The 16,418-nt window shown below is 34.9% G+C and overlaps 1 protein-coding gene across 2 annotated transcripts; it reads left to right on the top strand.

Moving 5' to 3' along the window:
* The first annotated feature begins 1,090 nt into the window (after positions 1–1,090).
* Positions 1,091–15,274, top strand: LOC105052492 (electron transfer flavoprotein subunit alpha, mitochondrial). 2 transcript variants are annotated; one of them, XM_010933319.4, is made up of 8 exons: positions 1,094–1,324; positions 2,684–2,866; positions 7,256–7,467; positions 8,365–8,528; positions 9,583–9,741; positions 11,004–11,056; positions 13,312–13,452; positions 14,841–15,274. In XM_010933319.4, exons 1-8 carry the CDS (start codon positions 1,229–1,231, stop codon positions 14,916–14,918), a joined length of 1,086 nt encoding a protein of 361 aa, XP_010931621.1. In that variant the 5' UTR covers positions 1,094–1,228; the 3' UTR covers positions 14,919–15,274. The 2 variants fall into 2 exon arrangements, with proteins under 2 accessions (XP_010931623.1, XP_010931621.1); XM_010933321.4 differs by lacking the exon at positions 2,684–2,866 and having other exon boundaries at positions 1,091–1,324; positions 14,841–15,061.
* Positions 15,275–16,418: the final 1,144 nt, after the last annotated feature.

Raw genomic sequence — 16,418 nt, 5'->3', positions numbered from 1 at the left:
ACTTACTTTTTGCAAATCTGCTAGCTAGAAGCTAGCAGAACCATGAGATTAAGATTTTAGAGATATAAAAAATATGAGAAAAGAGATTGATAATTAGATCGATAATGAGGTATGAAGTGACCGATAGTCACAGTCATGGACCTCACAACATGAGGTGCTGTGGATGATTTAGAGAAAATAAATTAGTATCATTGTATTATAGTTATTATTATTATCGTTGCCATTGATAGAGATTATCGGAGTTGTTGCTTGTAGTGACGAATTCATCTATAAACAATTTGGCTTGGCTTAAATACAAATTTAATATAGCTTTCTTAAAGAAAAATATTACCACAAGATCTTTTCCAAAAATCACTCGCGGAGGAGCTGAGCCGTGACACCACATAAATGCGCATGCATAAAAAAGAAAAAACAAGAATCAGGAGGTTGGCATTTTTCTTGTGGATTTTTTTTTAATGGACTTATAAAATGAACCAAGCCTGCCATTTGGGGTAAAAATTTTGCTCCGGTCATGTAGCGCCTTAACTGATTTTCATCATCCAAGAGCCCCTACCTCTGAGCTTTCTAATGGTTAACTTCGACATTAATGTGATTGAGGTTGATGGTAGAGATATTGGGTTCATCATTTGAGGCCCGTACTTGAATTTTATTGTAATTGGTGGGAGTTATCTTTTCAATGTTATTGTCCCATGAGCCAAATTAAAGCTGGTCTAGATTGGTACTATTTATACCAGTCTCATTTCGAAAATGAACCACTTGTTACTCATCAAGTATGATTTCACTACAATAATAGAATGGATATGTGAGCAAATGTTGGTAGGCACACCTTATCGATTGCTGTACAATATTTGGAGGACTGTTAAGGAGTGTATCTCTCTTGACGGATTGGATGGTCTCTTTCACGGTGAATTGGGTTTTTTTTTTTTTAAATTTATTATACGTATTCATATTATTTGCTAGAATTCTCTTTTTAAAAATAAAAAAAATAAATAAAATAAATAACGCTGCTTTGTTCGGGTCCGAGTACCCTTCCAGGCAAAGAGATCTAAACCCGTTTGGCTCGTTTGCCTTGTTTGCCTGCAACGGTACCAACTCGCGCGGTGCTAGACGCGTCAGCTGAGGCTCTATCCGATCAATCTCCGAACAATTTTACACGCAAAATAAAAGGAGAAACACCCTGTCTTCTCCACCGATTAAAAGGAGTTCCCAGAACGGGGATTTAGAAAGGATGGCAGCTCTCGCGATGCTCAGAACTCTACGGAATCGCTCCTTTACTTCGTTCTCGCCACTCCGACTCCCCATTCGCAGCGCCCTTTCCAGATTCGTAAGTGCCCTCGAACACTTTTTTGTATAACATTTCGATAAATCTTGTAAGTTTCTCCCAATAATTTGTCGGGCCCTTTGTAAGTTTTGATGGCTCATAGGATGTTATTCACGGATGCAATATTATTCTTGTTGTTTATCATTTTTACAGAATAACTTTGATTCTATTTTGTTCTTCTTCTTCTTTTTTTTTTTTTTTAATGCACTCCAAGGCCATCTACAACCTCTGAATGCTTTTTGTTGCTTAATTGATTAACAAGACTTGCGGGCCGGTGATCAATTCGAATTTAGATTTGTTACCAATGGGTTCAAGTTCTGCTTGGTAGATGAAGCATGGGATTGCAGATCCGTGGGTTGTTTCATGTTCCATCTTTTGTCGATGGATGGGAGCATCTGAGGAGCTCTTGGATTGGAAAGGGTGCTGTGGCCTGTGGGTACAAACCAATGTTATGTCGCATGGGAAGGCCCGATTTGGATGTCAAACTCCGTTATTCATGTGATGTCATATTTGCATATGGGAAAGAGTGATGCAAGGTGCTTCCCATAGGAAGAAGCTCACCTGATCGAGGGCTTGAAATCCCTAGTTATGGATCAATTTATTGAGTTACCTTTTTCCTTGGAGTTGTATACATATTCAAGTATGAATATTTAATTCGTTTGGTTAAAAACTCATGATATTTAGCTCGATAAAACATCTTTGAATTTCATCCACTGGAAAAATTTGAAGTTTATGATGTGAGATAGGTTGGAAACCTTCGTTTTCCACCTTTGTCGAGACGAGCCTTTGTGGAGCAAGCAACTCCATTGCAAGAGGATTTTAGCTTACTTTGAGATGTTTAAAAAGAAAAGGCTCTTGATGGAGGCCTCTAGACCCATTTTGAATGAATTCAAGTAACTCAGCTTCCCTTGTCTACAACAATGCTGATGCAATTTGCACAGTTTATAGTGAAAAGGGCAGTTGGTTGAAACTTTGCAATGTTTTGGATTTGAAGAATTGGAGCTCTTACAGTGAAAAGCATATTCTTCTTCTAAATTATCATTAATGAATGTGCAGAACCATGAATCATGTTCTTTCTATTGATAGTTTATCAAATAACCTCATGATATAGTAAACTCAAACCCGACATAGCTATTTTATTTGGATGAGTTCTTGCAATGCCTCCCATTAGTTACTCTATTGTTGCATTCAAGAATTACATGTCACTTGGACTATCATGCACTAACTTTTTCCTAGTTCTGTATGATTACAATCATCGTTTGTGAACATACTTTATATGCTTGGGTTAAAAGTTTCCATCATCTTTGTTTGATACTTAGCTGATGATTCGATATTGTGTTGTTTGTTTTGTGGCATTGTTAGATTAGCACATTGGTTGTAGCTGAACATGATGGTGGATCTATAAAACCATCATCTTTGAGTGCAGTAGAAGCTGCAGCAGCTATTAGTAGAGAAAATTCTATTTCCGTTCTCTTGGGTGGGTCAGGTCCAGACATTGGAAAAGCTGCTTTGCAAGCTGCATCAAGTCATCCTTTGATTTCCCAGGTACTAACCTTTTTAGTCTTCAATTATAGTCCCATATCAAGGTTACTAATATCATCATAAAAAATTTCTTACTCTTTCTCAGATATAGAAAGTTTTAAGGCTTGATGTTGCAAGGACTTGTAATTCAATATCAGCATAAGGATCAAGTTTTGACTTGTAATGCTAATGATTGGTGGCATTGAGTTATTATTTCCAGTTCTGTCAAGCTGGTTCTGTTTATGAATCTCATCTGAATTAGGTTTTCGATGGAATAGCAAAGTCTTTGCAGGAAAGAGAGAAGCTGAGAATTCTGTGCTCGCAAGAGTAGGAAGCAATAGTTCATTTGTGAAACCATGCTGGAAAGCTTCTTTACAATCTTCTGTTATGCATTGACAGGAGTGTAAAGATTGCTTGAAGCATTCCAAGCCCAGTAGCTGCTGGCTATATTGGCAAAAGAACATAATCTTTACCAGGAAAAAGATTAAGAAGGCAGAAACGAAGGAAAACAAGTTGAATAAAACTAAGTTTTAAAATTTTAGATAAAACTTATATAAGTAAATGTAGTAATAAGATTTGGTTGGCGCTTAGCTTTTCTTCTTTAAATACTTATTGATATTATTGTTTTCTTATGCATTATCTGAAATCTTTTTTTTTTTTAAAGAATTCTTCTTTATATTTTTTGGCACTGATGCTGGGCATATATTGATGCCTGCATTGACATCCACCCTTCTATTAGTTTACGAATCAAAACTTGAAAGAACCAACGAGCAATAATTCCTATTCTTTTCCTAAATCCAACTTGCCAGATTACAAAAACATGTTCTTGATCTACAAATATACTCAAGGACAGTATAAATGTGCTTGTTGGGTAGAATGCATGAAGGTGCTATATTCATAGTGAGGCTTGTTTGTAGCCATGCTGAGATAGTATCTAGAATGCCACATTAAACATCATCTGTAGAGTTCTTAAGAAACACTAAGAATATACTTGTTGGGTAGAATGCATGAATGAGCTATATTCTTAGTAAGGCTTGTTTGTCTCCGAGCTGAGATAGTATCTACAATGCTGCATTAAGCATCATCAATAAATATAGAAGTTGCACACATCACTGAAGGTAGTTAGATAGTGGTCACACATTGTGTAACTTGATTCATGAAGGAATCCTTGTAAAATGGTGTTAATGAAACATAGACATTTCTGGTGAAGAAGCTAGCAAATTACACTGATTCGCCAAGTAACACATGAACAAGGTAGACAAGGTAGTTCATGAAATAAAAGTGGTTTTGGTCTTGACTCCTGCAGCAAAGTGAGTCCTAGAGCAATGTGAATGAAGGCAGCTGGCACCATCACGTGTCTAGGCTTGATGAAAGAGAGGATGGTGATGGTTGGCTTCTGAAGTTTTGTATGGGTAAGTGCCGTACGCCTAATAGAAGGAAAGTCACCAAGCTTAAAAACTTGTACAACATCCAGCAAGTCTACTAAAATGGAAGGCTATAACTTGCAACGAGGAGACATGAAGTATCCAGCAAAAGGTTGTACAACATCTAAGCAGTGTGTTTTATCTCTTCTTAGACACATTTAGTCTACCAATTTTATGCTGATAATGATATAAAGTTCAACTCTGACACTTCCTCTTTTCTTAGCATCAAGCCTCTGGGTCTTAGATGCACATTCTAACCAGCTGATATTATCTCAAAAAGGAAGCTTGATACTGTTATGAAAGATCTGGTCGCTATTCTGAGGCTTCAAGTTAATTATAATGAAAATAATCATAGTTTAATGCTGCAGTTATTGGAGTTTCACCGACAATTAGAATCATTGGATCACTTGTTTGTCATCTAACTAGTTATTTGTCTAGTTCTCAATTGTGATGATTGGTAAATTTTTGGATTTTTTACGTGTATATCTTCTCAAACATTCAAATTTGCACAAATATCCTTTCAAAATGGATATCTGCATGTATACCCTCATAAAATATCTTTTTTTGCATATGTACCCATATCATCTAACACCGTTAAAAATTAATGCTTTAAAACTAAAATGACTAAAATATCTTTATGGATAGATGTGCAAAAAAAAAATTTATAAGGATATATATATATATGTATATGTATATGCAAATAGCAATTTTATGGGGATATTCATGCAAATTTAAATATTTGAAAGGATATATATGCAAAATTTTTTTTAACATAAATACACCTCTCTTGGTTTGTTAATTCTTTTCTTATTTTAATAAAAAAAATTAATATATATATAATTAAAATAATAAATTTATTTAATTTATTAATTTACATTAGATAAAATGGTCTTTTTATCAAATGATAGATCAAAATTATTTTATCTAGAAAATAAATAGATTGTAACCATTCATGTTTTCTCTAATATATAATAATATGCTTCTAAGAAAAGTATCTAAACTTGATATTAGATGAATAGTTTGTACATTTGTATAGAATGGATATAGTTATAGATTTGGACATGATGTAACAATAAGAATTTATAATCTTATTATATTTTATTTTAAAATTTTTTATCAAAAATATTTTTATAAGTGCATATATCATGTTGTTATAAGATAGACATAATCGTCCCATCTTGCATAAAAATAAAATATAATATTAGTATTTTAATATATAAAATATTATATAATATCGTCATTGTGTTGTTATATTATGTAATATATTACTACATTGTAGAGTAAGAGGGTCTGAATCCATCTAGATGAAATAGATAAAAATTAAAGTAGAATTTTTTTGCGTGTATATGCTTTTAAACTTTTAAATTTATATAAATATCCTCATAAAATTGCTATTTATATATATATCCTTATAATTTTTTTTTTTACACATCTATCCATAAGGATGCTTTAATTATTTAAATTTTAAGCCATTAATTTTTTAGCGGCATTAAATGATATGGGTACATATGCAAAAAAAAAAAAAAAAAGAAGGATATACATACAAAATAAGTATTTTATGAGAGTGTATATACAAATATCAATTTTGAAAGGATATTCATGTAAATTTGAATGTTTAGAAGGGTAGACATGCAAAAAACCTTAAATTTTTTATGGAATTGTTTTACTTGATGTACCATGATTGTTAAAACTGCCAATTAGGCCTCAAAAGTTTCTTCAAATGAGTCCATATCAAACCTGTGGTATAATTGTATGCATTTGCAGTGAGACTCCCACAAAGCACCAAGTAGGTGGGAAGAAAAGAGGAGATGATATGAAAAAACAGTGCATGAAAACAAATGGTCAGTCGATCAGCAGAACTCAAAAATCACTGGAAAAACAGTAATACCTGGAGGCTAGAACTTTGATTAAAATTTGTTGCTTTAAAGTAGCAACCCAACCCATAACTTGTCTTTCCATGAGACCACAATAGCAATTAAAAGCACCAACTGGGAAGTTGGGTCCTCTTTCACAAAGTATTGAAACTTAAAATACCTCAAACTATAGTGACATCTTTCTACTTTTCTGTATGTCCATTATTCGAGCTTAAATCTTTCATGGTTGGTATGTGCATAACCTGTATGGATCCCTTTCCCAGACTGGGCTGCACCTTCTTGCAATTCAAATATCGACCATGACCATGCTCTTGCTAGGACAGAGGGCCTGCCCATGTACACACACACATGTGCATGTATATATCGACTAATCTACATGTATCTGTATATATAAAAAATATCTTCAGAATTGAACTGTGATGCTTTATGTACACTATTATTATTTAAACAATTGACTTCTTGTCCTACAATTTTTTATTAGAAATAGGTTGACTAGAACTCTTTTTAAAGTCCAAAAAATTGTTTAGGCAACCACTTCCCTACATTTATTCTCACATGAAGAAAAAAGGGAAACAGGACCCACCGTAAATCCTGATGTGTGGGACATCTGTGCTTTAAAGAACATGATGTATATATGTATGATTGCATGCATAAAATGTATTATGAGTTAAACTCTATGCCCCATAATGTAGTAAAGATCATATGGCCTCTGCTTGGTGTAATGTAAGGCTTGCCACCTTTGAGTGTTCATATGTGTAGCAGTGTTAGGAATGCTTGATCATCTGAGTTTCTAATGCATTAAGAAACCTGAACTCTCAGCCTTGGATTCATTTAATTGTTCCAACTTGTACTACTCGTGGTGGGGCATTAAGTTGTCAAGGTCAAGGATCAATTATTATGCAGTGTGTCAACACCTTTAGTTTTTATTTGCTACTTGTTTGAAGCTTTTATGACCTTCCAAGACCTACCTTTTCTCATCTCAACTTCTTAGTTGAGGACTTTTAAAAGAATTTTACTTTTTTTAAAACCAAAATTGATATTATTGAATTGATTATCTAGACATTTCCTTTACTGATAACAAGTTCTTTATTAAGTAGCTATTGATTGTGTTGCAGGTGCTTGTTGCTGATGCAGATATATTTTTGCATCCTCTAGCTGAAACTTGGGCTGAACTTGTTCATCTGGTTCAACAAAAAGGTGGTTATTCACACATAATTACTGCTTCAAATTCATTTGGGAAGAATATTCTACCACGTGCTGCAGCTCTGCTTGATGTCTCACCTGTTACAGATATCACTGAAATATCTGAGCCACATCTGTTTGTAAGGTACACTTCTGCTCATTTTTCTCTTGTGACTTGATGAAATTTTATCATGTGGTTTTTGTAAGTCCAACTTACAGTATTTGAAAGAGCTCATACTTTTACAATGTTACAAAGTCTGCAATGTCAGTTGTACTGCATGTCCCATTTGATGAGTTTTTCTTGTCATGCATGGGCTTCTTTTAGCAGAGCCATCCTCCTGTAAACAGTTGCCCTTAGATGGTGGCTTTTTGAGTCTTTTTGAGGTTTCCTAGGGCCTATGAAGCACAGATTCACATATACCGATATGACAAGACCTGAAAAAATTCGATACTGATATTGGAGGGGTACGACAATAAATAGATACTTCTTGACATCATAATATGTGATAAATATTATCTTTTTGTGTTTAATATTAATAATTCTGTGATTCCTTCCATCAGAAAATAATTCTATAATTCCACGTTTCCTTATTCTCTTTATATAGGCTATCTTACTCTTGTTTAGGGAAGGCATGATGATGAAAGCTCAAAGAAATTTTTTTTTTTTTAACATTAATTTATTGTATTCTGGATGTTTTTTTTGCATGACCCAGTTCAACCTGTAAGGCTGTAATCCATGAACCCTAAACTATTTGGGATGTGTCTTGGATGAATTGATTATTCTCATAGTGTCCGCTACCACCTTTTTCCTAAAAAATTATGGATGCTGAAAAGAATATCTGCCTGCACCCAAGGTGTATCCATATTCAATACGTTTGGATGCAGATAAAACTACTCTATAAAAGCCTCTCTTCTTCAAAGCTGGAGGTCCTATCTTGCTATTAGTGCTAATTTCCTCTTTTGAGTTCTGAGTATTGTTTCAATAGACGAGGTCACTGATAAGCATTTAATTTTTTTGAGGTATGCACTCTTATAATTTCAGGCCAATATATGCTGGAAATGCTCTTTGTACTGTTCGTTATGTTGGCAAAGATCCTTGCATGATGACCATTAGGTCCCCATCATTCCCCATGCACTCTGAATCAGCTGAGCCAAAATCTGAAGCAGCACCTATCTCTCAGGTTGATCTCTCAACCTTTAATGAAGGTCTGTTTAGTCCTTACCATATTTTTCTTTTTTGAGAAATTTACATATGTAACTTTTATATATCAAAATTGATGATTTTTTAATTGATTATCGTAATGGTTCAGAAAAAGTTCACCAGCTCTGATGCCAAATCAGTTTGTGTTTGCATCTCATATGATGTTACACATGGGAGCTTCATGTGGAGGAAAATGAATGTGCATTATTTTGCTTTTAAAAAAGATTATGTTAGATAAATTTAAAAATATGCAAGATGACTACAAGATCACTATTTTATAGCAGATGACTTACAAACAGTAACAATTTTCCTCAAGAAAAGAAAAAAAGGAACAGAAAAACATAACAGAATATCTAGTGCAGAAGCAATGAACTGATACAGTGCTTATGAAGCAAAGAGCTTTCATACAACTAAAGTTTAAAAGTGCACCCTGGAAACATAAACCTTAACCATAAGCAACAAGCCTAATCTGTAAGTTTGGCTCCAATTCTTCAAACATCCTTTTCCATTTCGAAGATCATGTCATTTTTTTTGAGCTTCCTTACGTTTCCCTTTTTCATGCAAATCTGTGTAGTGTCCTCTCTCTCTCTCTCTCTCTCGCTTCCCCTCTTGGTTGAAGCTCCCAGCCTTCATAATCAAAGGCTGGTTTTCATTTAACATTTCCAGACCATTTTAGTTGTTCTTCCATTTTGTTTTCATTCGGTACCTCATTTTAGAGCTTATTTACTCCTTTTCCTACTTTCATCCAAGTTTTGATGGGACATCTTTTTTCTCTTTATGAATCTATAATGATGCCGAAAACCTCCTTATCAAGGCCCAGGCCCTATATGACTAAAATTGAATTTCTTCAATTTTTTTATTCCTATTTGGTGCTTCTAGACATCATTCTTTTTGCACTACATCAATAATAGAAGATTGTTTAATGAAGAAGTGTGAAAACAAGTGGGAGAGTTGGTTCAACAATCATGGCCCAAGTAATGCCTTACATATTTATTAATAGATGAAACTTAACTTTTTACAAATTTCACTTGATTTTTCTGTACCATTTCCTGTATGCAGAATTCTTTGGGAAGTCTCGGTGGTTGAAACTTGCATCTCAGGATACAGAACGACCAGATCTAGGAAATGCACGTGTTGTGGTCACAGGGGGCCGAGGGTTGAAAAGTGCCGAGAACTTCAAATTATTAGAGAAGCTTGCTGAAAAGCTGGGTGCAGCAGGTATGTACTGGTACTGTTATATATCATTGTACTCACAAGATATCCCTTGAAAAGAAGGAACAATTTTTTCCTGTTTCTATTGTAAAGTAGCGTGCCATCATTCGATGTCTTGATATACAGGATAAGATCATCTTCATAGCAGAATTATTTTAGCCAATTTTGCAAGGTTATCATTCATCTCAGGCCATTTTTATGGCTTTAGTTGTTTATTTTAGCCAAATCAGATCAATAAAACCAAATAAGAAAAAACAACTGTTGACATCAACAAGAGAAGAAACTGCGTAAAATATACTTTCAACTGTTTTTCTTGCAATCTAAGAGGGAAAATGAATTCCTAAAGGTGGCAACAAATCATCTCCATTAGTTAAATGATGCTTTTCAACAGGTAATATTCACCTGAGGGAAAAAAAGAGTTAACATTCTTTTGTCAACCTAATATAGCACAACATAAAGAGATAATGCAATGCATATTATATCTATAAATGACAAGAAAAACAGAAGGATGCATATTTTTCACCAAATTTTATTTGTTGATCCATAACATATAAAAAATGGTACATACCTTAAGCAAGTCAATATTCAGGTTTGGATAAGTTTCTTTCTTCCATTCAAAACTGAGACTTAAAATAGGGGTTCTAGAAATGTGGCAACAGCACAAAATATAAACCAAACATGAATAAACTGTACATAGCAACCTCTTTGCGCACATAAGATAACAAAGTTCCATCTACTTCTTGTTTCACAGATTTCTTTCTTGCTTCTGGTTTATTCTTTCATCGTGTTGCTTTAGATTGTTCTGTTTTGGAATTCTGCCCTCCTGCTTATGTTTCTAGGCATCATAGACTTTCATGGTACTATATACGAGAGGAGGCTCTCTTGCATTGAGTTGAATATTGTTGCACTAGAAGTGACATCAATAAATGCAGTTGAGACTTTCACCTGTATAAATGACATTGGAGAGCTGACATAGTAAAGAACAAGCTTTTGAGGTAGATCTGATTATATAATATAAGATCACCGATCACATTTATGTGGAAACTTTTGTCTGTCTTACTGGAGCTGATGGACAAGTGATCTATCTATCAATTAGTACTTGGCAAGCATGTTACTTTTTATTTGAAAGATAAAGCATTCAGTACTGACTTGAATCCATAAATGTATAGAAGCATATTTCATGGTTTGTCATTTTCATAATTTAATTTGGGACCTTATTTTTTCCCATGTTGTGTAATATTACTGATTGTTATTTTTCTGTTGTGTAGTTGGGGCCACTCGAGCTGCTGTGGATGCAGGATTTGTGCCGAATGATCTCCAGGTAACACTTAAAAAAAAAAAAGGGTCAATCTTATAATACTATTGAATACTGATTCCGAACAGGAGTTTATGCTATTTCTTCTATTCAACTTCATGCTGGTTAGTTATAAATATATTGAATCTCAAAGTTTGCTTTACTAGTGATCACCAAGCTAGTAGCTTACCAGTACCGTATGGGCTATGGATTGGTGTGGTACACCTGATACCAGCACATGGTATGCTGCCGGAGGTGAGACAACACTTGTACCATGGGTTGGTATAGTACTGTACAGTGCCCCCATGCCATGTGTTCTGGTACGCCCATACCGGGTGGTACAGGTTGGTAAAACAAACTATGATCTTGTAAAAGGGGGTACGAAAATGGCCTTCCATTTTGACATGTGAAAATACATTAAGCATTTATGACAATAGCTAGCCACCCAGCAGTAAACTCATGGGCATTTTGACTTGTATGTTGGAATAAGCCTTTCTCCATTGCATGTATATTTTCTATTGTGACAACTTTGAAATGAATATCAATTATTGTCATATTTTCATATAGAAGAATTGAATTTATGTGAAGCCTATGCTTCTTAAAATAAGTAGGTCACAGCAATAGCCCTAAATTACTAACTTCTTATAAGAAACTTTTTCTCCAGTAGGTTTTGTGGAGTCCATGCTGTTTCAAGAGCAGGCTTCATTTTAGTGTAAATTTGTTGTGGCGATCTGGACAGATGCACGGAAAAACTTGAGCTTTTTAGTATAGATAACTCGAGCTTTTTAGTATAGATATTAAAGAAAACCAAGCTTTTTAACTGGTATGGGATTAATAAGTGTGAAAATGTTTTATTTGATGGGAACATGAATTGTGCGTGATATTTGTACTGACTGCATGAGAGTTTTCAGTTGGATTGATGTAGCAATATGGATTGGGTCATAATCTATGCTTGGTCAGATCTGTGTACAATGGAGCTAAGTCTCATAAACCACGAATATAATGTTATATTCTTAATAGGATCAAATTATCTGATGTAATTGAAAATATTGCATGCATTGGCATTAATATGTCATCTGCTCAACTTTTTCATCCTAAGGATCTGGTTCTATGAACAGCTAATAGAGATGAAATTGTGCTATTGGATCAGGTTCTATTTTTGGATGGCATCTTTCACCAAGCTTTGGGGGATTTACCTTCTCATGTATTTGCAAACAGTACCCACAGATATCTCCCTTAATCCACTTGGTTGGTATCCCAACATTCCAGATGGTGTCTTTGGACCCCGTTAATCATTCACCTTCTCATGCATTGGTAGACTGGTGCTTTGAAAGCCCTCTTTCAACCAACATGGACATCTTTTTCCAGCTTTTACTCACTTTGGAGTTTGGAACATATGGATGTATGGAGATTGCATTTTTCTTTCTTATGCACCACACCTCTCAGCATGACACATATCTGCACTAACACAACCATAACCACAACCATTTGGCCTTTCCAAACTATCTAGAGTCGGCTATATGGATCCTTATTCACCAAGTATTTCTATTTAGGGCCACTTCTGTTGTTATTTCAAGTTTCTTTGTATCTTTTCTCATAACTCCATCAACGTTATTTTAGGTCTTCCCCTCTTTTTCTTGCCATGTGTAATACAAACCGAAGTACCTCTCTATACTAGAGTCTCCTCAAATCTTTATTGTACATGCCCATACCATCTCATATCATCTCAATACTTCGACTAACATGAGTCTCTCTAATGTATTGCTAACCTTTAAAATGGCATTTGATCTCCCATCATGTACACTGTTAGTCTATATAATCATGTATTATCATTTATGCAAGAACATATTAGTTCTATCACTAATTCACAACTAGTTCCAACTTCCCACTCTAAGTGTATAGCGCTGATGTATGGGAGAGCAAAAGGCTTGCTTGGTGTTAGTCTGGATTTGTGATACTTTTGGCATTGACATTCATAAACAAGCTCCATCATGGAACCCTAACTTGAACTGGCAGCTTCGGTTTGCTTTAATGCTATTCATTTGTTCACTCCTCTTTACCCATATATTATCAATTTAATGAGTTTTCTTCTTTAATATCATGGATTATCAATTAAAAGAATGGTCAGCTGGGTCATGCGTTTTAGCATTTTGACTTTCTTATTTGCTGCTTGCAGTTTCAGCTTTCATTGACTTATCCTCTCTTACGTATCATAGTCTCTTACCTGGCTATAATCTCAATACCACATATATCCTTTCATGATGAGAAATTTCGTCCCGCAGGTTGGTCAGACTGGAAAAATTGTTGCTCCAGAACTGTATATGGCTTTTGGGGTTTCAGGAGCCATCCAACACTTGGCTGGAATGAGAGATTCAAAGGTCATTGTGGCTATAAACAAAGATGCAGATGCACCCATATTTCAGGTGACTGGAATGAATTAATTTCCATGGTTCTTTGATGCCTAGATTTCTGTCACAAACTGGCATTATCTAAGGTTGCTGAGATATCTTTCAGCACCAATATATGTTTTATTGATTTTGATTGTACTACAATTACCTTCCTCAAATTTCAGCAACTTCTGTCACAATCTCTTCATCCTCTTCCTTTGAAATAGAAGGCAGTGGGAGTCCTCTTGCACGGTCTTCCAAAATATTGTTTTAAATAACAGGATGGGACTTCTGGTGACAAGATAGTTACCAAAGCTACCAAGTTATTTGGACCAAACTCAATTGTAGTGGTAGCATGAATAGTCTAGATGACTTGTAACTCAAGGGTGTTCATGTTTGGAGCCCAACCATTTCCAGGCATTCTATTAGGGACTTGGGAAAACTTTCTGTGGATGTGAACAACAATCTGTAAAAGATAAAAACTTTGTTATTACATGTATATCAGAATACAGTAACTAACTTCTAAAGGAATATATTAAACTTTCTCATGTCACTCTCATGGTACAATGTTACCTATTTGGGAACCTTGGATGGTTCCTTCATTAGGTTATATCATATAATCTGCATGGACCTATGTTGTTGTGTGTTTAGTCCCACATTGCATGTGTTGGGGAGCTCTTGGAGACTTAAGCAAGCCAAAAATCTCAAATTACAATTTTTATCGAGCATATTTTGGAGAGATCATAGGGTCATTACAATTGGTATCAGCCAATGGTCTATGTGTGTTTAGGGGACACTGCAACATAGGCCCATCTGGGCTGAGCATGAGCTAGTCATGATATTTCTGCATCTGATTGGACCCTTCTTTGGTAAGAGTGTCAGGGTTTGAATGGAGGGGAGTGTGTGAGGACCTATGCAGCCGTTGTGCTTAGCCTATATCAAATGTGTGTCAAGAAGGTCTTGGATACTTAAGCAGGGCCAAGGACCCCAAATTACAACATTCTGGCTAGCCTTTTGGGCAAGGTCTTGGATTGTTACATAATCATAATGTTTTACGGCCGGCTTTCCACTTGATATTAATATTGCAATGTAGAAAAATGTTTATGAAAGTAGAAATCTTGAGTAGAATGGGTAACAATATTTCACGAGGGCAGTCTTTTTGAAAGGTGACAGTTATTGTGGGAAGAGAGCTAACACTAGGTACTGTTATCCAAGCACTGATTGAAAATGTTCCCGTGTATGTTACAATCCTACTTATTTAATTGTTCCCACTATTTTCTGTAATGGGTAATCTGTGAAATGAAAATGGACAATGAACAAACAAGCATTCCTGTATTCCTTGTCCCATGCAATCTCAATGTGATATATCTTTTAGGGCCATAAGACATCATATCTAATTTTAGTTGTGATTTTTTCAATTGCAGGTTGCAGATTATGGGCTTGTTGCTGATTTATTTGATGTAATCCCAGAATTGATAGAGAAGCTGCCAGAAAAGAAGTGATCCATCTGCTAATAAAATTCATTTCCTCAAGACAGCCTGTTTTATGAAGACTTGATCCAAGCTGTATGAATGAGGAAGGCAAAGTTTCTGGATTTCTTGCAAAGAAATGCATCATCAAATTTTACAGTCTCCATGTCCTGATGACTGGAAAAGTAAAATAAGAAACACTACTTGATGCAAGTCCAAAAGGTTATACCTGCAGAAACCTCTCATTATGGCATCAGAGTAAAATCTTGGATGCCGTGGATTTCATGGGATTTTTCTGAACTATTGAATGAAAGAGTAGTGGGATATGTAAGAATCATGACTGTGTAATATAATATTCTCATATAAAGCCATCAGCTATGATTCAAAGAGGCCTTGATCTTTCCAAGTTTAGGATAAGCCAAAGATTAACCGGACAGACGTGCAGCATTCATTGCCGATATGTAGCAGTCTACGTATTTTTTGTTTTTAAGGTATCCTCCACCACTAATTTAGGCAGAAAAACGAGAGATGAAGGTTTTTTTTGGGTATGTTTTTATCTCTTTGAGGTGCTGACATCAAGATAAGAGGAAATAGCGGTTTGGAGATGGTAAAGAATGCATTTTTGTTGATATAAATGGTATTCGGGTTACAACATAGGATTGTGCAAAAGTCGAGAATGATAACAAATCTTTTCTTATGGAGGAAGCACTAATTTCACCCAGCAATAAATATCATCAAGGGGTTCTGAAATGGTTGTAGCATGGGATAATCTGTTATCCACCATGGCTTCAAGTCCAGTGTTTAATAATTTGATCTTTATCTTCTGTATCATTCATGATATGGAGAAAACAGGGGTTAACGTTAAGTGACAGATGTTTTCTTTTTGTTTAGTTTTGTGTTTTCTTTTAAAGGGGATTTATATTGCCAAAACACCATTTATCAGAGAATTTTATTTTATCAGTTGGCTCAAGCTTACGTCATGCTAGGGTTGCATAACAATCTCATTTTTGTGCGGATATATATATATATTGCCAAACACCATTTTCTTTTAGAGGGGATTTATATTGCCAAACACCATTTATCAGAGAATTTTATTTTATCAGTTGGCTCAAGCTTACGTCATGCTAGGGTTGCATAACAATCTCATTTTTGTACGGATATATATATATATATATATATATATATATATATATAAAGAATTCCAAATCCTAGTCATGGGGTCACTGGTTGTGATCTGTTAACAATGTAATAATTCTAACTGACCATGATTATGTAACAATATGAGGGCATGTATGCATATTAAGGGAAATTTATGATAAATATTCACGTAGTAAGATTAGTAGATCTGTTAACAATGTAATAATTCTAACTGACCATGATTATGTAACAATATGAGGGCATGTATGCATATTAAGGGAAATTTATGATAAATATTCACGTAGTAAGATTAGTAGCAAACCTTTTAAGCAGTACTAGGTACAAGGAGATCACCTTTAAAGCCAATCGCAGACAAGCAGGACAAGTGAGATTCCT

The sequence above is a fragment of the Elaeis guineensis genome, chromosome 10, assembly GCF_000442705.2.
Source record: "Elaeis guineensis isolate ETL-2024a chromosome 10, EG11, whole genome shotgun sequence".
NCBI classification, from domain to species: Eukaryota; Viridiplantae; Streptophyta; class Magnoliopsida; order Arecales; family Arecaceae; genus Elaeis; species Elaeis guineensis.
This window is presented reverse-complemented; position numbering and strand designations above follow the sequence as displayed.